We start from the raw sequence: 23,825 nt of genomic DNA, 5'->3' as shown, positions 1-23,825 counted from the left end.
CCAATTAATCTTTGACAAACCAGGAAAGAATATCCAATTGAATAAAGACAGTCTCTTCAGCAAGTGGTGCTGGGAAAACTGGACAGCAACATACAGAGAAATGAACCTGGACCACTTTCTTACACCAGACACAAAACTAAACTCAAAATGGATGAAAGGCCTAAATGTAAGACAGGAAGCCATCAAAATCCTCAAGGAGAAAGCACGCCAAAACCTCTTTGATCTTGCCTGCAGCAACTTCTTACTCAACACGTCTCCAGAGGCAAGGGAAACCAAAGCAAAAATGAACTATTGGGACCTCATCAAAATAAAAAGCTTCTGCACAGCAAAGGAAACAATCAGCAAAACTAAAAGGCAACTGACAGAATGGGAGAAGATATTTGCAAATGACATAACAGATAAAGGGTTAGTATCCAAGATCTATAAAGAACTTATCAAATTCAATACCCAAAAAACAAATAATCCAGTGAAGAAATGGGCAAAAGACACGAATAGACACTTCTCCAAAGAAGACATCCAGATGGCCAACCGACATGAGAAAATGCTTAACATCACTCATCATCAGGGAAATACAAATCAAAACCACAATGAGATACCACCTCACACCTGTCAGAATGGCTAACATTAACAACTCAGGCAACAACAGATGTTGGCGAGGATGCAGAGAAAGAGCATATCTTTGGCACTGCTGGTGGGAATGCAAACTGGTGTAGCCACTCTGGAAAACAGTATGGAGGGGGGCGCCTGGGTGGCTCAGTCGGTTAAGCAGCCAACTTCAGCTCAGGTCATGATCTTGCAGTCCGTGAGTTCGAGCCCCGTGTCGGGCTCTGTGCTGACAGCTCAGAGCCTGGAGCCTGTTTCAGATTCTGTGTCTCCCTCTCTCTCTGACCCTCTGACCCATGAGACAGAGTTCATGCTCTGTCTCTGTCTCAAAAATAAATAAAGGTTAAAAAAAATTAAAAAAAAAAAAACAGTATGGAGTTTCTCAAAAATTAAAAATAGAACTACCCTCCAACCCAGCAATTGCACTACTAGGTATTTATTCAAGGGATACAGGTATGCTGTTTCAAAGGAGCACATGTACCCCAATGTTTATAGCAGCACTGCCAAAAATAGCCAAAGTATGGAAAGAGCCCAAATGTCCATCGATGGATGAATGGATAAAGAAGATGTGGTATATAGGGGCGCCTGGGTGGCGCAGTCGGTTAAGCGTCCGACTTCAGCCAGGTCACGATCTCACGGTCCGTGAGTTCGAGCCCCGCGTCAGGCTCTGGGCTGATGGCTCGGAGCCTGGAGCCTGTTTCCGATTCTGTGTCTCCCTCTCTCTCTGCCCCTCCCCCGTTCATGCTCTGTCTCTCTCTGTCCCAAAAATAAATAAAAAACGTTGCAAAAAAAAAAAAAATTAAAAAAAAAAAAAAAAAAAGAAGATGTGGTATATATATATATATATATATATATATATATATATATATATATACATACACACACAATGGAGTATTACTCGGCAATCAAAAAGAATGAAATCTTGCCTTTTGCAACTATGTGGATGGAACTGGAGGGTTATGCTAAGCAAAATTAGTCAGAGAACAACAAACATCACATGACTTCACTCATATATATCTTCACTTTATATATATCACATATACTTTCACATTAAGATAAAAAACAGATGAACATAAGGGAAGGGAAGCAAAAATAATGTGAAAACAGGGAAGGGGACAAAACATAAGAGACTCTTAAATATGGAGAACATACTCTGGTTTCTCTTCAGATCGCATAAATCTTTCACCTTTTTTAAATATAGAGAACAGAGGGTTACTGGAGGGGTTGTGAGAGGGGGGAATGGGCTAAATGGGTAAGGGGCATTAAGGAATCTACACCTGAAATATTGTTGCACTATATGCTAACTTGGATGTCAATTAAAAAATAAATTAATTAAATAAATAAAATTTAAAAAATTATTTTCTAATTGTTCATTGCTACTACACAGATAGAAAAATTAATTTTTGTTTTTTGGAGAGAGAGACAGACAGAGAGAGAGAGAGACAGACAGACAGACATGAAGAGTGTGTGCAAACAGGGGAGGGGCAAAGGGAGAGGGAGACAGAATCCCAAGCAGGCTCCACACTCAGCACAGGTCCTGCTGACACCCAACTTGATTCCACAACCCTGTGATCATGACCTGAGCCAAAATCAAGAGTTGGACACTTGACCAGCTGAGCCATCCACCCAGGTGCCCCCAGAAATTAATTTTTGTATGTTAACCCAATATCTTGTTACCTTGTTAAACTCCTAGTTTAACTCTTAATTCTGAGAGCATTTTTGTTGATTCTGTGGGGTTTTCTAAGTGGACAATTGCATCATCTGAATGAAGATCATCTCATTTCTTCCTTTCTAAACCAAATGCCTTTAATTCCTTTTTCTTGCCTGATTGCACTGGCAAGGACCTCCAGTACAAAGTTGAATGGGAGTGTCCAGAGTGGACACATAGACTTGTTCCTGATCTCAACTTCATTCAGTTAATTACCATTAAGCATGTTAGTTGTGGGGTTTGGGTAAATGCCCCTTATTAGGTTAATTTCTCCTTTATTTCCAGTTTTCTTAGTTTTTATCATAAATGGGCATTTAATTTTGTCATTCCCCTCCCCACATCAATTGACACAAGTATTTTTTTCTCTTCCTTGTTCAGTGTGGATAATACATGTGAATTTAAAAGTTTACTCTTTTCTCTATCATCTCTGTTCTGCTACTGAGTTCTTCCGATGATATTTTTTAATAAATTTTGTTATTTTTTCAGTTTAAAAATTTCCACTACGTTCCTCTTTTTTAATACTATCTATTTTCCCACTGAAAAATTTGAAGTTTCCATTAAAAAATGGCCATACTTTGAAATACTATTGTAATACCTACTTTTTAAAAAAAAAAAGTTTATTATTGAGAGACAGAGAGACACAGAGAGTGAGCAGTGGAGGGGTAATGGGGGAGACAGAATCTGAAGTAGGCTCCAGGCTCTGAGCTGTCAGCACAGAGCCTGACATGGGGCTCAAACTCACAAACTGCGAGATCATGACTTGAGCCAAAGTCGGTCACTTAACCAACTGAGCCACCCAGGCGCCCCTGTAATACCTACTTTATAATAACAAGGATCTATGTTATCTTGGGACAGTGTCTTGTCCTTTTCCTAGGAACGTTGAAATCCTCCTGACTTCTTATATTTTATGTTTTATATTCTACATTATATCCTGGACATTTTAGATATTATGAGACTCTGGGTCCCAATCAGGGGTGAGTCTAAGCTTGCATACACAACCCTAGATTAATTACTTTGAGTTTCTTTTTCTCTCACCACCTGACACATTCCACCTCTCATGGGCTACTTTCTTTTCCTGGCCTTCTGGTTAAAAATCCAAGGTTTTAGGGGCACCTGGGTGGCTCAGTTGGTTAAGCGTCTGACTTCAGCTCAAGTCATGATCCATTTGTGGGTTCAAGCCCCATGTCGGGCTCTGTGCTGACAGCTCAGAGCCTGGAGCCTGCTTCAGATTCTGTGTCTCCCTCTCTCTCTGCCCATCCCCCTGCTCATGCTGTCTCTCAAAAATAAACATTAAAAAAAATTTTTTTTTAATCCAAGGTTTTGGGTTCTCTCTGCTCCCACCTCATGGCTATATTTACCTCCAGGTCCAAGTAGCAGGAAGACAGTGCCTCTGAAGACAGGTAAGCGTTCTCCTCTCTGAAAGGTTTACATCCCTTCTCAACGAAGCACCACTGTCCTTACACAGGAATGTCTGGGAATGCCAGAATGGTCTTAGTTCAAATTCTGGTCTCCTTCTTAAATTTGCCTGCTACCATGACTATTCAGAGTTCTCAGACAGCTGCTCCATGCATCCTCTCCAGGGTTTTTATATGTACTTTGTGGGAGAGATAAGGTGGCATGTGCTTACTCCATTTAAAGTGGAACAAGAACCAAAAGTTACTTTATTTCCAATGGTTGCATCCCCAGGAAATAAACTCTCAAACAGGAAGTGTATACAAGTACAAAGGAAGAAGTCTGACTTGAAGCTTCATAATCATCACATTATACAATGACTTCCTGCCTCCGTTTTTTTAATTAAAATTGTAAACATACAGAAAAGTTGGAAGGATGACCAATGAACATCTCTATATCCTCCACAAAGTTGACTAATTTTTCATAACAGTTGACTAATTTTTTACATGCTTACTTGCAAATGTGCTGCAGACATCATGACTTTTCAGACTTGAAAACTTTTACATGCATCTCCTAAGAATAAGGGCAACATCCTATATACCTCAATGCCATTATCACTTCTAGGAAAATTAAACGTATGACATTATCTAACACCCATTCCATCCTCCTCCTTCCCCAAGTATACCCCCAAATGTCTTTTACAGTTTGAATTTTTCGGACTCTGAAGCCAATTAAGGATCACACTTTGCTTGTGACTCTTCAGGGCCTTAATCTAGAAGTCTTTTTGTCCTACTACATTGGCTTGTTGCAAGTCCTGGCCAGCTGTCTTGTACAAAGTCTCGCACTCTCGGTTTGTCTGTTTCCTCATCACATAATTCAAGTTGTTCCTTTAGCTCTTAGATTTCTTATAAACACGGAAAACAATCCGGAGAGGAGGCTTAATTAGATTTTCATTAAGCATTTTTGGCAAGAATACGTCACAGATGATCATGTGTGCCTCGTACTGCATCTCATCAGGAGCCACATAAAGTCAGGTTGCCCCACCGGTAGTGAAACTCAGTTTGACAGCCAGATCTCTCCATTATAAAGGCATATCTTTTCTTTGCAATCGGATCTGTGACCTTTGACACCATATAATGTTCCTTAAAAATTTTTTTCACCTGATGGTTTTACTATCCATTGGATTCTCCTGATTTAATTGCATTGAGGGTTTTAAGATGATTTGTCTATCATTCCACATACAGTTAAAAAGATGGCATTCACCAAATAAGTTCATAGACAGCTTTCCTTTTTTTTTTCCACCACTTTTTCATAATGGGCTCATTTTTACTTAGCATGTTATACACAATTACAATGATTATTCTTTCTGATGTTTATATTGTGTTAAATTTGACCAGTGAGAGAAACTTCAACTTGGTTTCCGTGTCCTTCTGACATTATCCTTTTTTAAAAGAAAATTTTTTAAGTTTATTTGTTTCTGAGAGAGACAGAGACGGCACAACCGGGAACAGGCAGAGAGAGGGTGAGAGAGAATCCTAAACAGGTTCCAAGTGCAGAGCCCGACGCAGGGCTCTTCCTCACAAAACTGTGAGATCATGACCTAAGCTGAAACCAACAGTTGGATGCTTAACCGACTCAGCCACCCAGGAGCCCCTGATGTTATCCTTTAAGTGCTTGTCTTTAAGTGCTATCTATTGGTTTTGTTTCATAAAAAGATACCTCAGACACATTTTATATTTTCCCTGCTCCAAATGAGCCATGGTTATTTTCAGTAGGGAATAGCATTTGGAAACCAAAATCTGGGCACTAAACATGGTCATTGCTATTGGATAACCAAACATGTTTTTATCTGAAATATCTTGCAAATGGCTCTATCCAGTGTTAAACATTGAAGTCTTTATGAAAGCTCATTTCCTAACAAATATACATAAATATATAAAGAGAGATTTTCTAATGAGCTAAGACAGGTCAAGAAGTACACTATGCTGAATGTCTGCATTTAATTCTAAAACCTTTCTCAGACAGACGGTTCTAGCTACTTTTATTAGGACAGTTTTTTAAATGATACCAACTGTGAAACTGAAATATAAAATTGTGGGAAGGAGGCACAGGGAAAATGAAATGTATCTCAAAAATATGGAAAATATTTGGATACCCAATTTTAACCGATGACTAGAAGGTTTAATAATTAAATATTCACTTATCACTTTACACAAAAGACGTATAAGAAAAACAAATGAAAAGGCAGTCTTGTATGTGAAAATCGAAAAGCAATTTCACTATCTGGACCTCAGCTGGGTTTGAGGACTTATGTACAGTGATTACAAAAGCAGGTGTAATTAGGGACACATAAGAAAAACAAAGGCATGACTGTAAGCCAATTAACAGGATTGCAGTTAGGAAGAACCTGTCAAACACAGAAATAAAACTGATGAAATTACTGTTGTTGTGCCGAACCAGTTTACAAAACAAACAGTAAGTCATACTCTCGGGACGTGAGATCGGAAGTGAATTATTGTAATTCATACCTGTAAATGTCACAGAAAACAGGAGCTGGAAACTTAGATTCTAGTCTCGACTCTGCCCAATAAGCTCAATTTTGTTAGCTATAAATAAACTAAATTAAAATTCCACCTGGCTCTAATGAGCTACCAGCTGTAGTCAGATTCTGCAAATACGTACCTTCTGCCACAGAAAACAGAGTATTTGCATCACATTCTCTCCACTGGCCTCAATTTACTGCACCTTCTATAATACTAGCCTAAGACTATTCAGTAATGTCAAGTCATGTCAAATTAAGAAATAATGTAAGGAAAAGGAAAAGAGACTCACTTTGGGAAAAATTTCAATTTCCAAAACTGAATTCTAGGTTAATGAAACCATGTTTTTTTAATCATAAAAAACTTTTGGAAAAAATATACATATATTCCAAAGCTTGTGCATATGTATGTTTGTACACATATGTGTATAGATATATAAATATTTATATATATAACCTGCCAGTGACACAGTTCATGAAAAATTGAGCTTGATTCTTTCCATGTGAAAATTTGAATTTAAAGAATTCCTTTTTATTTTGAGCTTCTCTTCATGGAAAAGCGTGTGTCCTGTATTTGCCTGCCATTTTAGCAAATTATGGCCTCACGCTTATTCACTTTAACTCAATGACCATTTTTAAAAGAAAATTCATACTGAAGCTTACTCTTAGGGAATAAACTCTAATGAAAGAAACAAAACTTAGGGGCGCCTGGGTGGCTCAGTCAGTTAAGCGTCCGACTCTTGCTTTCAGTTCAGGTCATGATCTCACATTTGTGAGATCAAGTCTTGCATCAGGCTCTGCACTGGGTGTGGGGCCTGCTTGGGATTCTCTCTCCCATTCTCTCTCTCTCTCTCCCCCCACCGCCCCTCTTCCCCACTTGTGCTCTCTCTCTAAAAAAGAAAAAGAAAAAGAAAAAGAAAGTGAAAAAGAAAGAGAAAAAGAAAAAGAAACAAAACTCACATTCCATTATTTTTACTATTTTTTAAAGTTAGGCCTTTTATATTTTTTCTATGAATTTAAAAATTATTATATGTTCTTTGTAACCTTAGCATTTAATATTTAATGATTCTTATAAAATTTGACAAATCGGTGCTCTTCATAATTCCATTGATCAATTTTACCATGACTTAGTGGAAACTAGCATATTTCCTCCTGAAGTAAAAAAAAAAATCTTTATCTGATCTGCAGTCTGTGCCCTATTTATTATTCTCCAGTGAGGAGTCTTGAATCATTTGAGAGAAGAATTAAACTTCACAGGACTCATCATCTCTGAGAAATCTCTGATACTGAGTAAGGGAGGAGCTATAGATAAAAGGATTCCCATATTCCTTCCATTTATAGAGTTTTTCCTTAGTGTGAACTTTTTTGTGTCTACAAAGGTTTGATCTATAACTGTAGGCTTTCCCACACTCCATGCACTTGTAGAGTTTCTCGCCAGTATGGATCCTCTCGTGCTCTGTTAGGAATGAATACTGGCTGAAGGCTTTCCCACACTGATTACACTGGTAGGGTTTCTCTCCAGTGTGAATTCTCTGATGCCTGTAAAGGTTGGATTTGCAACCAAAGGCTTTCCCGCATTCTCCACATGGGTAAAGCTTTTCCCCGGTGTGAATTTTACGATGTTCACTGAAGGATGAATACTGGTTGAAGGCTTTCCCACATTCATTGCACTGGTAGGGTTTCTGACCAGTATGAATTCGCTGGTGTTCAATAAGGGTGGAGATGCGTGTGAAGGTTCTCCCACATTCCAAGCATTTACACAGCTGTTCTCCAGTATGAAGCTTCTGATGTTCAGCCAGGGATGCAAACTGGCTGTAACCTTTCCCACATTCACTGCATTTATAGGGTTTCTCCCCTGTGTGGATTCTTTGGTGTCTGTGAAGTTTTGCTCTACAATTGAAGGCCTTCTCACATTCAGCACATTTATAGAGTTTCTCTCCAGTATGAATCCTCTGATGTACAGTGAGGGTTGAACACTGGCTAAAGGCTTTACCACATTCCTTACACTGGTAGGGTTTCTCGCCAGTGTGCACCCTCAGGTGTTTGATTAGGGTCGAGCTGCTGCTAAACGCCTTCTCACATTCATTACATTTGTAAGGTTTCTCTCCAGTATGAATTCTCTGATGGGCAAGAAGGGAGGATCTGTGGCTAAAGGGTTTCCCACACTCACTACATCTGTAGGGTTTCTCACCAGTGTGAATTCTCTGGTGTTCAATCAGATGGAGACTCTGGTTGAAGCTTTTCCCACATTCATTACAAAGATGAGGTTTTTCTCCTGGGTAAATCTGGATGCATCTCATTAGATCAAAATTCTGTTTAAAATCTCTCCCAAAAGTGTAATGTATATTGGGTATCCTTTCTATAGGAACACTCTGTTGTGTGACAAGAATTGTATTTATAAGTAAGCCTTTCCCCAATTCAAGACGTGTCTGCTTTACATCTCCACTCACAGTTTTTTTGTGTGAGGCCATGATTTGCTGAAGAGGTTTCTTCCGTTGTTCCTGTTCTGTTCCACTCTCCAATTCCAAAGTCTGTCCAAAATCAATGTCCCAGTGACCAAACTTAATGGGCTTTTTCTTTATTATTCCCTGAGATGTTTCTTCTATAGAAATGTCCTGTCTGGGAGGTGAGGCTTCCATTTCAGGCCAAGTCTTGAAACCTGGAGTGGATCAGAAGCATTAACGGCACCTCTACGGGAAGAGAGAAACATGCAACCGTGGAACAGTAAAATTGGCAATAGTACATATAAAAGAGGTCTGAGAGGCAGCTGGGTGGCTCAGTTAGCTGAATGTCCGACTCTTGGTTTCAACTCAGGTCATGATCCCAGGGTTGTGGGATCCAGCCCCATGTCGGGCTCTGCACTGAAAGTGGAGCCTGCTTGAGATTCTCTCTATCCCTCTCTCTCTGCCCTTCTCCCCTGGTCTCTCTCTCAAAAAATAAATAAATAAAAGAGGTTTTATACCTCTTTTGACCTCAAATATGGACTTGCCACTAGGGAAAAACAGGATAGGATGGAAAGGAAGAGTGGTAAACAGGTGAAGGAGTGGTGTCGGAGAATAGAGTGAACAGATTAACATTGGAAACGAAGACATTGCGACTTGAGAGAAGTAGAGGCAGAGAGAACAGGTCGAGCTGAAGGTATGAGGCTACAGAAAAATGTTAGCTCCTAAGCTCGAGTTGAATAAACTGTGGCATATTTCAGTGTATCATTTCCTGTTCTGTATGCTGGGCCATGAGGTAGGTAACTTGTCTTTATTTTCTTTTTTTTTTTTTTTAAAGTTTACTTACTTATCTATCTATCTATCTATCTATCTATCTATCTATCTATCTATTTTTTGCATAATCTCTACACCCAACATGGGGCTCAAACTCACATCTATCTATCTATCTATCTATCTATCTATCTATCTATCTATTTATTTATTTTTGCATAATCTCTACACCCAACATGGGGCTCAAACTCACAAGCCCAAGATTTAGAGTTGTGTGCCCCTCCAAGTGAGTCAGCCAGGCACCCGTATCTTCTTTCTATTCACATGTGGCTTTTATGATGTTAGTGCCCATAGCTGAAACTCTAGGTGTGATCATTTAAAAATATCTGTGATGTTTTCCTTAAATTTTGTGAATCTGCATGTGAATATGATTTTGTATCATAGTCTGTGAAAGGAGAAACAGTCTGTTAATAAGAGGGTGCTCAGGTTTTCAAACTTATAGCAGCCCTGAAGCATGACTGTATTGAGGATTTCTGATCTAAATTCAAGATGCTGACTATAAAGAAGAGGAAAATATGGAATAAATCAGCCTCGTGCAACAACCTATCCCTGGTGATTGGAGGAATAACAGTTTTGTTCACACCTCCCTGCCCCCACTTTTCCCTTCCAAATTGATCACGAGGAAAAATAGATACAGTCATCTCTTCTAATAACCTGCAACCAGAAGACTGACCTCCTTTTGTAGGAATCTTTTTATTTTTATATTTGTATTATTTATTAAAGTTTTAATTTTTTTAATGTTTATTCATTTATTTGAGAGAGAGTGAGAGAGAGAGTTTGAGTAAGGGAGGGGCAGAAAGAGAAGGAGACACAACCCGAAGCAGGTTCCAGGCTCTGAGCTGTCAACACACAGCCTGACGTGGGGCTCAAACTCATGAACCGCGAGATCATGACCTGAGCCGAAGTCGGACACTTAACAGACTGTCACCCAAGCGCCCCCTAAAGATTTTATTTTTAAGTAATCTCTATACCCAGCATGGGGCTCAAACTCACAACCCCAAGATCAAAGGTCTCATGCTCCACTGACTGAGCCAGCCAGGCACCCCTGTGAGAATCTCTTTAGACAAATGAAAGTTTACAAGAAATGTGGAGTCAATATGCCCCAAAGTTCTGAAATATGCCCAAGCCCCAAGCTCAGATATGATGTTAAGTGAAAGGATTCAGCTTGAGCTGATTCTATGGAACTATGGGCTCAAATCTGGCTTTCTTTAATCAATCCATGATTGAAAATAGGTTAAAACTAGGTCTGTGTAATTAGGTAATTGTATGTACTTAAATTTAGGTTAATAAAAATCCATCAGGTTTCAGTAATAAAATATATATGATTAAAATTAAATAATAAGAGGAAAAAGGCACACAGGCTATAAATCTGTATAAAAATATAGATTTTTCTTCAAGATGTTAATGGAAAACCTAACAGTTTGTAAGTTAAAGGACTGACCAGGGTACCTCCCCTCTTTTTATCCTTTGTCACAATATGAGATTCCCTGCCCATCCAGAAATCTACTAGGCTACTCTAATCTCATTTTTCTAAAGAAATTTAATGACTAAAGCCTAAATCAGTCTCTCTCTCTCTCTTCCAAAACATATTTTACTTAAACATTCTATCACTTAACATATATACATACACAAAGTCTGAAAATAATTCAAGTGTTTGTTCAAGGAGAATATCTTGATTATTGTTAATGTACATTATTAGTGTATATTAATATAGACATATGTATATATATGTATATACTATACATACATATTGTAGATTATACATGCTGTAATGTATATTACATACCTATATTATACATTAACATTATAAACATTAACATTATTTATTAATTCCTTACTGTGCACATGATAAGCATGCAATTAGAGTGTCTTGCATAAAAAAAATAATGGGAGCATGTGGGTGGTGCAATCGGTTAAGCAACTGACTCTTGATCTTGGCTCAGGTCATGATCTCACAGTATAGGAGTTTGAGTCTGGCATTAGGCTCTGCACTGATGGTGCGAACCCTGCTTGGAATTCTGTCTCTCCTCTCTGCCCGCCCCTTCTTGTGCTCTCTTTCTCTCTCAAAATAAATAAACATAAAAAACAACAAAACTGGGCAGAGTTAGTTGGAAAAATTATGAAGAGCAGGTGACCTCAAAAATGAAAAGGGATTCCCTACTCTTATAACAGACTCCTGAAACCCAGTCATTTATTGAACAAATAGTGAATAATCAGCAATGATAATATGAAACGTACAAATGATTAAACAGTAATGGTTCATTTCTCCTTGATATGAGAAGCCTCGGCTGTATAATGTTGGTGTGAGGTTCAGAGAACCAAGACACCAACACCAACAGTATTAGCAAGGAGTGGTTCTATAAAGGAAGCTGGATAATAAAGAGCGAGGGGATGGATTTCAGTAGAAAACGAAAAGAGGAGTCTATGAGACAGAAAGAAGGCCTGATCAAAGTCATCTGTGGGGAAAGTAAACCTATTTGGGGGTGGGGGGAGGGGCTTAATGACTAAAAGAGGAAATCCAGGTTCGAATTCATTTAAAAAAATTTTTTTAATGTTTATTTATTTTTGAGAGAGAGAGAGGGTGCAAGCGCGAGAGAGCAAGCGCACTAGAGGGGGAGGGGCAGAGAGAGAGGGAGACACAGAATCCGAAGCAGGCTCCAGGCTCCGAGCTGTCAGCACAGAGCTGTGAGCTCATGACCTAAGCCGAAGTCAGAGGCTTAACTGAGTGAGCCACCCAGGCACCCCTGGAATAACAGGGTAAAGCCAAACACAGAGTTCCTGAACAACTGGCAGAAGAATTCAGAATAATAATACAGGTCACAGGAGGGGTTGTAAGTTCTTAGGCAGATAATAATAAGAAACGGTGGCCTTATTTGGTAAGAACGAGGACAGAGTGGAAGGTGAACAATGATATAGCTGCCATGGTCTGGTTGCACTGAGTACTTAAATCTGAGCTTCCTTGGCACTGAGTTAATCATAAAGGCAGTTCAATTACACTCAAAAAATATTAAGTGAAGGCAGTATATTTGATGCTACAGGCACAGAATTCAAAGACAGACCTGGTTTCTTCCTTAAATATGCACAATCCAATTAGGAAAAGAAATAACAGGAGAATAACTATAATTCACTACAACAGATGCTGTAATGGATATGTTCAAGGCATGCAGAAAGTGCTGTATGAATGCGACTGACTGGAAAATGGATGCTGACTGGGAAGCAGGAAAAAATAAGAAAAACCCACAGATGAGGGGGGCAGATGGATCTAAGGTTTCCTGTGGACAAGGGGGAAGCAGTAACCCGAGAAGGAATGACACACAAATGTTAATGAGGGTTCAGGTTTGGCCAGAACATGGAGCCAGAGTGGAAGTGGCCACTGATTTCTATAAAGCAACATGGAGACAGGCTACGAAGTAGGTTTAATGTCACATTAAGGAATTTTACTTTACTCCGTGGATAAAGAGAGAAACAACAAGGTCTCTTAAGGTATGGGAATAACACCTGAGTTTTGAAAAGATCAATCACTCTGCTGATGGCCCAGAAGGCGAGAGAGGAGAACAAGGCTCAGAGAAGGTAGGTAACTTTCCCCGTAGCTCAGAGCACTTGGAAGCAGTGGCAGGGGTAACATGAAATCAGGAAATGTCCAAAGTCAAATCATGATCTTATGTGCTAGGCTGTACTACTCAGTAACTCTTTCTTTGGATAAAACTGTATTTTCTTTTCTTTTTTAATTTTTTTAATGTTTCTTTATTTTCAAGAGAGAGTGCACATGCACACGTGCATGAGTTGGCGAGAGGCAGAGAGAGAGGAAGACACAGAATCCCAGGGCTCGAACTCATGAACCATAAGACCATGACCTGAGCCGAAGTTGGACACTTAACTGACTGAGCCACCCAGGCGCCCCTAGAAAACTGTATTTTAATAAAGGTGAAAAGTATTTGTGAAGACAACGAGCAAACAAAACATGCCAATAAAGGCAAGAATCATAGATTATAAAGGTCAAACCACAAAGACCACAAACCACAAAATATTGCCCAGTCTGTGTCACACGGTGAACAGAAATGACACTGGTGATCGAGGCTTTTCTCACTGCTTTTCAGCTTTTCCAGCTCTGCCAGCAAAGTGTTTGACAACCTCTGATGCACTGTTTCTTCCGTGATAAAGAGAGGTATCTAACTTTGACAGTCTTTAAGTGATCTTCTAACTTCAACAACTTACAGTTTTATGATAAAGACCAGTGAGCTTAGACTAGGCTAGAAGAGGAGTCTACAAACTACAGGTCTCTGGGCCAACTCCAGCTGATACCTCCTTCTGGTGCTAGAAGGCAGCCACACCTATGGGTTGACTACTTACTGTCTCTGTCTGCATTTGCATTACCTTGCACTAACATGGCGGAGTTTAAGGACTGCAAAAGAGACCTGTGGCCCCCAAAAATATTTACCATCTGGTCCACTGTGGGAAAAGCATGCCAAGCCCTGGACCAGAAAAGCTACAGAGGTCCAGGGGAGCTGGTTGACTCTCACAGTGGGACATGACAGCCCCAGTCTCCAGGGACATAAAAGGGAAATGCTGAGTTAAGAAACCGGAGACACGGAAGCGTTGACAACACCCTGAAATATGGGGTTGTGAGAGAAATTACAAAGAATTCAAGACACAACCGAAGGTGTAAAGTTTTTCAAGTCTGTCATGTGTAATTGCAGATGGAAAGAAAACCGTGGAGATCAAGAGGCCAAGACAGCAGAAGGAAGTGGGTGAAGTGGCAGAGAAGGAAAGAGGGAAAGCGGGGTGCGTTAAGTGAAGAAAGAGGTCTACTCAGGGGCCTTTTGCTGCAAAGAAAACCATTATCACCAAGGAACTTCCCATGAGGGGGCCCTGGCTCAGCACTTCCAGCAAAATTCTCAGAGCACCGCCTCCTCCTGACCTGCTGTCATATATACCCCGCCCTGTGCCCGGTTCCCAGCCGCGCACTCACCCAGACAGGCGTCTTGAGGGGTTTCCCTTTCCACCACGCAAGGATCCTCGCCTTGCTGCAACCGGCAGATCACCTTTGGCGTCGAAGATGGAATCCCTGTTCGTGGGGAAGGGAATGGAGTTTGAGCAGATGGGGCAAGTCCAGAGCTCACAAACCAGAGCCAACAGGGCAGAGAAGGGAGCCTGGGGAGGTGGGGCACGCAGCACATCGTGGGTGGGTTTGGTTCAGAAACAACACAGCCTTATCCCTCTTCCCCCTTGACCCCCCACAGGACCCAGTGAGTGGAGGAAGACCACCCTGGTCAGGAGGCAGGTGAGAGGAAGGCAGAGGAAGGGCATCTGGACACAAATGAATGCCTTGAATTCCGCAGAGGCTCTTCCTTTCCCAGGGGCTCATTAGGGGAGAAACTGCAGACTCTGAACCCCACAGGGGCAGTTCTAAGGCGCTCCCGCAGCGGATTCTCCCTTACAGACGAGCCTCCTTACCCAGCGAGACCAGGGTGCCATAGTTCTCCAGCATCACCTCCCGGTACAGGGTTCTCTGCGCAGAGTCCAGGCGCAGCCACTCTTCCTGGCTGAAGACCACGGCCACGTCCCTGAACGTCACAGACTCCTGTAATGGCAAACCCATTCCTGCTCACCCAGGACCAAGTTCTCCACCACTCGGTAACGCCGGTGACGCAGGGATGTGCGACAACCAACCCTGATGTCCCAGGATTCTAAGTATATTTCAAATGGACTATTTATGTTACTTTTGGGCCCCCCCCCATCGACAATTATACAAATATTTACTGAGAACCCACCAGGTGTTGTGAGGGCAAAGTCGGGGAGAAAGGCCAAGTCCCTGCCAAAAGGGAATTTAAATCCCAGGCTGGGATCTGTCAAGTGAGCACAGACATCCACCTCCCTCTCACTCAAAATCCAAATTAAAGGAAAGAGGAGAAAAATCAGAATACACTTAGAACAATGCCAGAAAACTGGAAAAGCCATTAGTAGAACCGAAACAAAAAAGAATTTCTGAGATGTAAAAGCAAAGGGTAATAAAAATAGTATTAGCTTATGTTTATTGAATACTTGTATGTCAGGAACTATGACAGGAACTTTGAACATAGTATCTTCACGAAGTTTCACAGAAATTCTATGAGGAAGACACTATAATTAAATCATTTTGCAAGTGAAGAAGCAGCTCAGAGAGGTTACGTTACCTGCCAAGGTAATCCTGTTAGAAACTGGTAGAGATTGGAACTGAATTCAGGCAGACTGACCACTAAACTAGACTGTCACATGGGTATCCACTGTCTATGGAAATTAAAAGACCCAGGGTCCCAGAGCTTCCTTGGGATTCTTAGTCTCCCTCTCTCTGTCCCTTCCCCACTGGCTCTTGGTCTCTCTTAAAAATACACATTTTAAAGAAATTAAAAGTAAATAAAAGACCCAAAGAACCTGCAAGACTATACACGTGCCAAAAAGGACTGTGAGAAAGTCAGTTCTTCCAAGAGAACTCCATTAATCCGCAAAATGAGAGAAATCAGAGGCTGGCCAATTATCAACTCTTATATGAAGGAGCTGTAAGGCATGAAAAAGGAATATGTATGCTTTCACCTTGTGATTCTACTGTTAGGAGTCCACTATAAGAGAGCCTCACACAACTGAGCAGGGTTATTTGTTCAAGGATGTTTCTGGAAACTTTATTTGTAAGCCAATGGTTGTGGTAGGCTGAGTAACAAAACCTGTGAATGTTATATATATGACTAAAAGGACCCTGAAGATCTTCTTAAGGATTTTATTTTTGAGATGAGAAGATCCTGATTATCCAGATGGATCTGGTATATATATATATATGTGTGCACACAAAAGTATTTGGAAGAATACAACAAGCCATCCACCCTGATTATTCTTTCGTGTTTGTGGAGGAGCAGAAAAGCAGTTTTTTGCTTATTACTCTCTACCCTTCCAGTAGGCTGACATTGTTTACAGGGTGTGTGCATTTATTCCGAAATTTTTAATTTTTTTATTTTTTGGAGAGAGAGAAAGTGCACGTGTGTGGGGGGGGGAGCAGAGAAAGAGAGAGAGAGAGAGAGAGAGAGAGAGAGAGAGAATCTCAAGCAGGCTTCATACTCAGCATGGAGTCCTATGTGGGGCTTTATCTCATGACCCTGGGATCGTGACCTGAGCTGAAATCAAGAATCGGATGCTCAACCGACTGAGCCAGCCAGGCGTCCCTGTTTTGAAATTGTTTGCATTCAATTTTATGTATTGACTTTTCAGCTGTACCTCTTTGCATTTTTTTTTAAAGATTTAAAACAAAAATTTTTTAAGTAATCACTACACCCAGCGTGCGGCTCGAACTCACACCCCCAAGATCAAGAGTCTCAGGCTCCTCTGCCTGAGCTAGCCAGGCGCCCCACCTCTTTGCATTTTTAGTGGTTGCTCTGAGAATTATAACATATATCCTTAGTTCTTTATAGTCTATTAGAGCGAATATCTGATTTCACACAGAATGCAAGAACTTGCAAGTGTATGGGAACACCACCCCTTCTTCATGCTATCGTTGTTAAAAAGATGCTCCCTGTTCAGAGAGCTGGCAGGACTCACCAGACCTCACCAAGCACGCTCATGGGAGGCAACAGGTACAAGTGCAACAAGACAGAGAGAGTGCAGCGAAGCCCTGGAGGACAAAGACATGTTCCATGTGCAATCTCCGTCCTTGCGCACACAGCCTAGGCTGTGTCCCTGGATCTGTAGGAGGAACTTTGAATCAGCAGGGCTTAAAGGGGAAACGCTCAGCAGGGGCCTTTTGTGTGTCAAGCAAGGCTTGTCAAATGAGGTAGGCCAGCTCCCAACCATCTGAGATGACCACCCTGGGGGGAGCCAGTGGCACTGGGATCTTAAACAGCACATCCACTGCCTTTATTGTGCCTCAGAGTCAAAAATCAGCCATCCAGGCCCTCCCCAGAGATGAAGATAGAGCTTTTCTGGAGATAAAGACAGAGCTTTTTGAGTCCAACCATAAATGAACTCTAGACCCACAACTGTCATGTGTATTACCTCCACCTGCGTTATAAACCCCATGATACAGTATTATGTTTTTGCTCTAAACAATCATAGGCATTTTATTTTTTTATTTATTTTTTAATGTTTATTTTTGAGAGAGAGAGAGAAAGAGAGAGGGAGAGAGCACAAACAGGGGAGGAGCAGAGAGAGAGGGAGACATAGAATCTGAAGCAGGCTCCAGGCTCCGAGCTACCAGCACAGAGCCCCATGTGGGGCGGGGCTTGAACCCACCAACTGTGAGATCATGACCTGATCCGAAGTCAGACGCTCGCTCAACCGACTGAGCCGCCCAGGCACTCCAATCATAGGCATTTTAAAGACACTGAGAGGAAAAAGTATTCATATATTTACATTTATCCACATGGCCTCCTGTTCCAATGCTCTTTATTTCCTTCCTAAGGTGAGAGCTCCCATCTGGCATTATTTCCTGTCAGCTTGAAGCAAGCATATACTTTAGCATATATTGCAGGGTGGGCCTGCTGACCATGACTTAGGTTCATTTTCATTTATCTGAAAATGTCTTTACTTCATCTTCATTCTTTTTCTTTCTTTTTTTTCTTTAAGTTTATTTGAGAGATAGGGATAGCGAGCAAGTGAGGCAGGGAAAGAATGACAGGGAGAGAATCCCAAGCAGGCTCCACACCCTCAGCGCAGAGCCTAATGCGGGGCTCAATCTCTCGACTATGAGATCATGACCTGAGCCAAAATCAAGAGTCTGAAGCTTAACCGACTGAATCACCCAGGCGCCTCTACTTCATCTTCCTTCTAAAAGAATATTTTCATTGGTGGGGCGCCTGGGCGGCTCAGTTGGTTAAGCGTCCGATTTCGGCTCAGGTCATGATCTCACAGTTCGTGGGTTGGAGCCCTGCATCGGGCTCTGTGCTGACAGCTTAAAGCCTGGAGCCTGTTTCGGATTCTGTGTCTCCCTCTCTCTCTCTGCTCCTCCCCCGCTCATGCTGTCTCTCTCTCTCCTTCAAAAATAAATAAAAACATTAAAAAAAAATTTTTTAAAGAATGTTTTCATTGGTTATAGAATTCTGGGTTCACAGTTTCTTTCTTTCATGTAAAACACCACTCGATCATTTTCTGGCCCTTGTTTCTGATGAGAAGCCAATGGACGTTCAGATATTGATGCTCTGTATTTAGTACAGTACTCTTTATTCTATCTGCTTTCAAATCTTCGGTTTTCAGTAAATTAGAGGTCAAAAAAAACTCACAAAAAACGCTGAGTTGCAAACATCCTCCTCTTCATCTTCCCTTAGCTGAAATCAAGTGGGTCTCTCAGAAAAGCTTGCGGGTGTGGGAAAAGCTCACACAGTGAAAATCCCTACCTGTGGGCAGAGGGCACCCCAGGTGATGGCTGGGTATTGCTTTCACTTCATTTTGCTGGCCTTTACATTTTGGTTTCCCACAACACACATCTCCTTGCAATTAGAGAATCAAAGCAAAGTCCAGCCTAGTGGCAAGAGGCAGACCAATTTGGCAGGCCCTAAAATAATGTTGTTGCTGCTTATGATGATAATAATGGTAGTTAACAGCTAGCATTTACTGAGATTTAATATGTACCATGCACTGTTCTCAGAATTTTACGTATACTAAAGTTCTCAGAGCATAACATTAATGTATATACGGTCTTATCTGGGTTCGAGGCTAGCTGGAAGACCCTGGTCAAGTTACTTGCTCTTCTGTGCCTCAGTTTCCTCACCCGTAAAATGCAGATATTAACGGTCCTGTTACATGGATCAAACGAGGTATGTATGTCATTAATCCCACTTACAAATGAGGAAATGAGGCACACAGAGAGAAAATAACTTGCCAAGGTCACAACCCCAGCTTGGAGGTGAACTTATGAACTCAAGTTCCAGAGTCTACATTTGTAACATGTAGGCTACCACTACTTTGGGGGAAAGCAGTCAATGAAAACAGAGGCTTTGGGGCTGGCAGAACAGAAAACCCACGGAAGGAACAGGAGCTGGCGTTGGGGAAAGCTGGGACTTCCATGTGGAAATATTTCCTAAGAGTTCTAGACTGTGTTTCTAGGGAAAAGTTGAGGCCTGAGAACAGAGATTTGGGAAAGATCTTCAGGTTAAAGTAATGAAAATGGATCTTAGGGGCACCTGGGTGGCTTGGCTGGTTAAGCATCTGACACTTGATTTCAGCTCAGGTCATGATCTTGCAGTTCATGAGATCAAGCCCCGAAAAGGGCTATGCACTGACAGCATGGAGCCTGCTTGGGATTCTCTCTCTCCCTCTTTCTCTGCCCCTCTCCCCCACTCTCTCGCAAAAAAAAAGTTTAAAAACAAAAAGAGGGGCGCCTGGGTGGCTCAGTTGGTTAAGCATCTGACACTTGATTTCAGCTCAGGTCATGATCTTGCAGTTCATGAGATCAAGCCCCGAAAAGGGCTATGCACTGACAGCATGGAGCCTGCTTGGGATTCTCTCTCTCCCTCTTTCTCTGCCCCTCTCCCCCACTCTCTCGCAAAAAAAAAGTTTAAAAACAAAAAGAGGGGCGCCTGGGTGGCTCAGTTGGTTAAGCGTCTGACTTTGGCTCAGGTCATGATCTCGCAGTTTTTAAGTTTGAGCCCCATGTCAGGCTCTATGCTGACAGCTCAGAGCCTGGAGCCTGCTTCAGATTCTGTGTCTCCCTCTCTTTCTGCCCCTCCTCTGCTCACACTCTGTGTGCCCCTCTCTCTCAAAAATAAATAAACGTTAAAAAAATTTTTTAAAAATACATATGGAAGTGGAATGGGAATTCAAGTTCAAGGAATAAAGAGAAAATGTACAGTTTTCAGGGGTGCCTGGGTGGCTCATTCGGTTAAGCTTCTGACTGGCTCAGGTCATGATATCAACGTTTCATAGGTTTAAGCCCCGCGTCAGGCTCTGTACTGACAGCTCAGAGCCTGGAGCCTGCTTCAGATTCTGTGTCTCCCTCTCTCTCTGCCTCTCCCCTGCTCACACTCTGTGTGTGTCTCTCTCTCAAAGATAAATAAATGTTAAAAAAAAGAAAAAGAAAATGGATCTAAAAAGGGCAAAGAGCAAGAAGGGCCCAGGAGGGGAGTGTGAATAAATCAAAGCCAGTGGACAAGATTCAGAGGAGAAGACAGAGATAATTAGTCAGATGGATAAGGAAGACATCTAGACAGTTTACTGTCACACCTGTGCTCGGCTCCCAGCCCCCTGTCCTCCCAAGTGCTGGCCTCAGAGCCCAAGCTAAGCTGAACTCCTTCTGGCCTTCAGTATCAGCTCAAAATGACCCCACTACTTCCAGGATCTTTTCCCTAACTCCTCTTGGACCTTTAATCATTTCTAACTGAGGTCAATACGATGAACTCCCTGAAGACAGAAACAACCTCTTTCCTCTTCGTGACCCCAGTGCTCTGAACAGTATCCTGTGCATAGTCGGTGCTCAGTGTTTTTTGAAGGTGTCTTTGGTCCTTCCATGTCTTTGCACCAAGCAAGACTGTATCCTCTGTGAAGACAAAGACTGTCTAATACACCATGCCCCCACCAAGCGCTTATTGTAGCCCAAAGCACATGTTCAGCGAGTGCTGCCTCAGTCTTTGGTCATGAAGTTGGATTTAGGGTGAATTAAGAGTGACATAGAGACAGAGGAAGCACATTCCTCAGCAGCCCCTCCATGAATCCTGGATCCTGGGGAAAACTTAAAGAACCCTGGATTCCCCAGGTTTTGTTGGAGAGAAAAGTACTCAGACAAAGAATGGAAACATGTGCACCCTCTCTAAACCCAGAAAGCGATTCATGAGAAAGACAATCTTCACTTACTTTCACCTTGGTGGGCAGCAAATCCACAGCCATGCTTTCCTTCTCAGTTTTCCTGGCAAGAGGAGTGTAGACTGCTGACAAGGTAGATCTGGAGAGGAAAAGGTGTCATGAGGAACTCTGGTGTCAAGGATGGCCTGGGGAGATGAAGTTACAACCACCCATAATGCCCACCAGGTCCCAGCAAAGCTGCACCACATAAATGATGCAAGCCAAGCAAACGCATGCTCACCAAGCCAATACAGCTCTAAGACAATTCTCCCATCTCCATCTCCCTGTATTAACCATACTTCTAAATGCTATAAACTGATGCTTTACGGTCACCTAAGGTCTATTAGCTGTGACTAAGCAAACTGTGATTCACCCACAGATACCTGGAGTCCTTAGATAGCTTTAAAGTGTACACGCTGTAAAATCCACAATGAACATGAATTTCCCGGAGGCGGCCACTTTCAAATACAGATGGCCAACCCTAAGCCCGCCTGCCCCACCTAGCCCTTTCCTTCCCGAAGAAGCCACAGTCAAGTCACCTGCCCACATTTGCCTTGTCTTTCTGCCTCACAGGTGCCTTCCCTGAGTGGCCCTGCCTGGAGTGCTGCACTGGTCCCCAGGGAATAACACAACCTGCACACTTTCCTCCTCTTGCCCCCCTGCATCTGGACCTACCCTACCTCACCAGAGGTAATGTGGTTAAAACACTCCCTCTCGCACAAGATGCATGCCAGACTGTTGCTTTGTCAGCCCCCCTACACACAAATCTCACAGGTGCCACCTCTTACAGCATCCACAGCGGGAAACAGCCCTCCTTGTCACACACAAATCCCAACTGGGAGAGCAAGGTGAGTGTGCCTGGAGCCGTCAGGCAGGTGTCAGAGAAGGACCCTGGCCACAGCTGCCTGCACTGGCTGCCTGGGTTTGCATGCAGAGGGCTCGCCAGGGTGCAGTGCCCAGCGTGAGAGCTCAACTAGCAGAGTATGGGGGCGAGGGGGGGGGGTCATCTGGGGCTGGGGCACCTCAGCCAGGGGAGGGAAGATGCTGTAGAGGTATTCACAGACTCCAGAATCTGGGGTGCTTTTCATATATTTTTAAGCCTCACGACTCTAAAACGTATGTATGGCTACCCCATTTCGCAGATGTGAGGGAGACTGAGAACTTAAGGAGTCACAGCGACCTGACAAAGAAACAAAAATGGGTAAGTAACAGGGGCAGGAAGGGAATCCTTGCTCCAGTCCAGGGTCTTAGCTAAACGTGGCAAATTACCTGGCCATTGTGCCTCAGTTCCTTCATCTGTAAAATGGGGGCAGTGTGCAGTCAACTTACTGGCTATGCATGCAGAAGCATGAAATGAGTTAATCCATCCAAGCCGCTACACCACGGCCGGGCACACCTCGTTCTCGGCCAGCGCGAGCTATTGTTTGTATTACTTCACTGAGAAGTCTCTCGGCAGACGGCCACCGGAGGCCCCCGCCCACAGCAGTCCCGGCACGCCCCAGCTCACCTGGCAGGGCGCTTCCTCTCCGCGTCTTCCCGGCCCGCGACACCCGCAAGGCACCGCCGCCCCGGCCGACCTCTGACCCACGGGCCGCGCGGCGTCTCCCGGTATCCGCGCGCGGCCCCGCCGGGCACCGCACTCCCCACCCAGACGGGACAGACGCTGGCTCCACCGCTGCGGGGAAGAGGCAGCCGGGAAGTCTCCGCTCCTTGCACACCGCCCCAGCGTAACCGAGATCACCCGCGCCTCTAGCCCCAGAAAGGCCGGGACCAGTCCCGCAACCCCGCAAACCCTAGAACTACTACTCCCGACATGCCTCCGCCCCGCGCGGACTACAGCTCCCAGAAGGCGGCTGGGCGACCCCCGGGAGAGGCACGTTCCCTCTCCCCGCGCGAGCCCCCGAGACCCGCTGTCCGAGGGGTCTGCAACGCGGGGGCGCGCGCACCTGATGGATAGGGCGGTCCCCTCGCAGTGCCCGCTGCCTGAATCCGCCTCTAGGCTTGTTTTGTTAGACCAGCAAGGTGATTTGAAAAACAAACCCTGAATTTAAACGCCTTTGGGAGGCTCTGCGCGCCACAGCTCCCCCTCCACCGGCTAGCTATGATTATTTTTATTTTAATACGTAGCACACCCCGAGGATAATGTATGCATAGGTACCGTTTGAGGAGGGCGCTTGTGGGGATGAGCACTGGGTGTGTATGTAAGCCAATCTGACAATAAATTATATTCATTAAAAAAAAAAAATGAAACCAATACCCACATACCCAACACTCTGCTTGAAAAGAGATTTGACCAGAATTTTTGAAGCCTGGTCCACAATGCTCCCCTGTCACTTATCTAAATTGTGTTAAGCATTTCACTCCCTTAGCTTGATGCGTACTCCACATGTATGTGTCCCACAATAATAAGTGTTTATTTGTGCAAGGTTTTGACCTTTATATAAATGGAGGCTTCTGTATGTTCTCCTATGACTTATATGCTCAACATGAACACTGTATTAAAAAAAAAAAAAAAATC

General features: G+C 42.9%; 1 protein-coding gene across 2 annotated transcripts; it reads right to left on the bottom strand.

The window, feature by feature from the left end:
- Positions 1–3,942: 3,942 nt before the first annotated feature.
- On the bottom strand, positions 3,943–23,229 carry ZNF354C (zinc finger protein 354C). Of its 2 annotated transcripts, none has more exons than XM_058739370.1 (5): positions 22,815–23,229; positions 21,320–21,407; positions 14,969–15,095; positions 14,484–14,579; positions 3,943–8,901 (listed from the first exon to the last, which is right to left on the bottom strand). In XM_058739370.1, the coding sequence occupies exons 2-5, from the start codon at positions 21,350–21,352 to the stop codon at positions 7,487–7,489; spliced, it is 1,671 nt and encodes a 556-aa protein (XP_058595353.1). In that variant the 5' UTR covers positions 21,353–21,407; positions 22,815–23,229; the 3' UTR covers positions 3,943–7,486. The 2 variants fall into 2 exon arrangements, with proteins under 2 accessions (XP_058595353.1, XP_058595344.1); XM_058739361.1 differs by lacking the exon at positions 22,815–23,229 and adding an exon at positions 22,637–22,808.
- Positions 23,230–23,825: the final 596 nt, after the last annotated feature.

This window comes from Neofelis nebulosa, chromosome 1 (genome assembly GCF_028018385.1).
Source record: "Neofelis nebulosa isolate mNeoNeb1 chromosome 1, mNeoNeb1.pri, whole genome shotgun sequence".
Classification (NCBI taxonomy): Eukaryota; Metazoa; Chordata; class Mammalia; order Carnivora; family Felidae; genus Neofelis; species Neofelis nebulosa.
The sequence above is the reverse complement of the archived record's forward strand: the minus strand, read 5'-3'. Positions and strand labels throughout refer to the sequence as shown.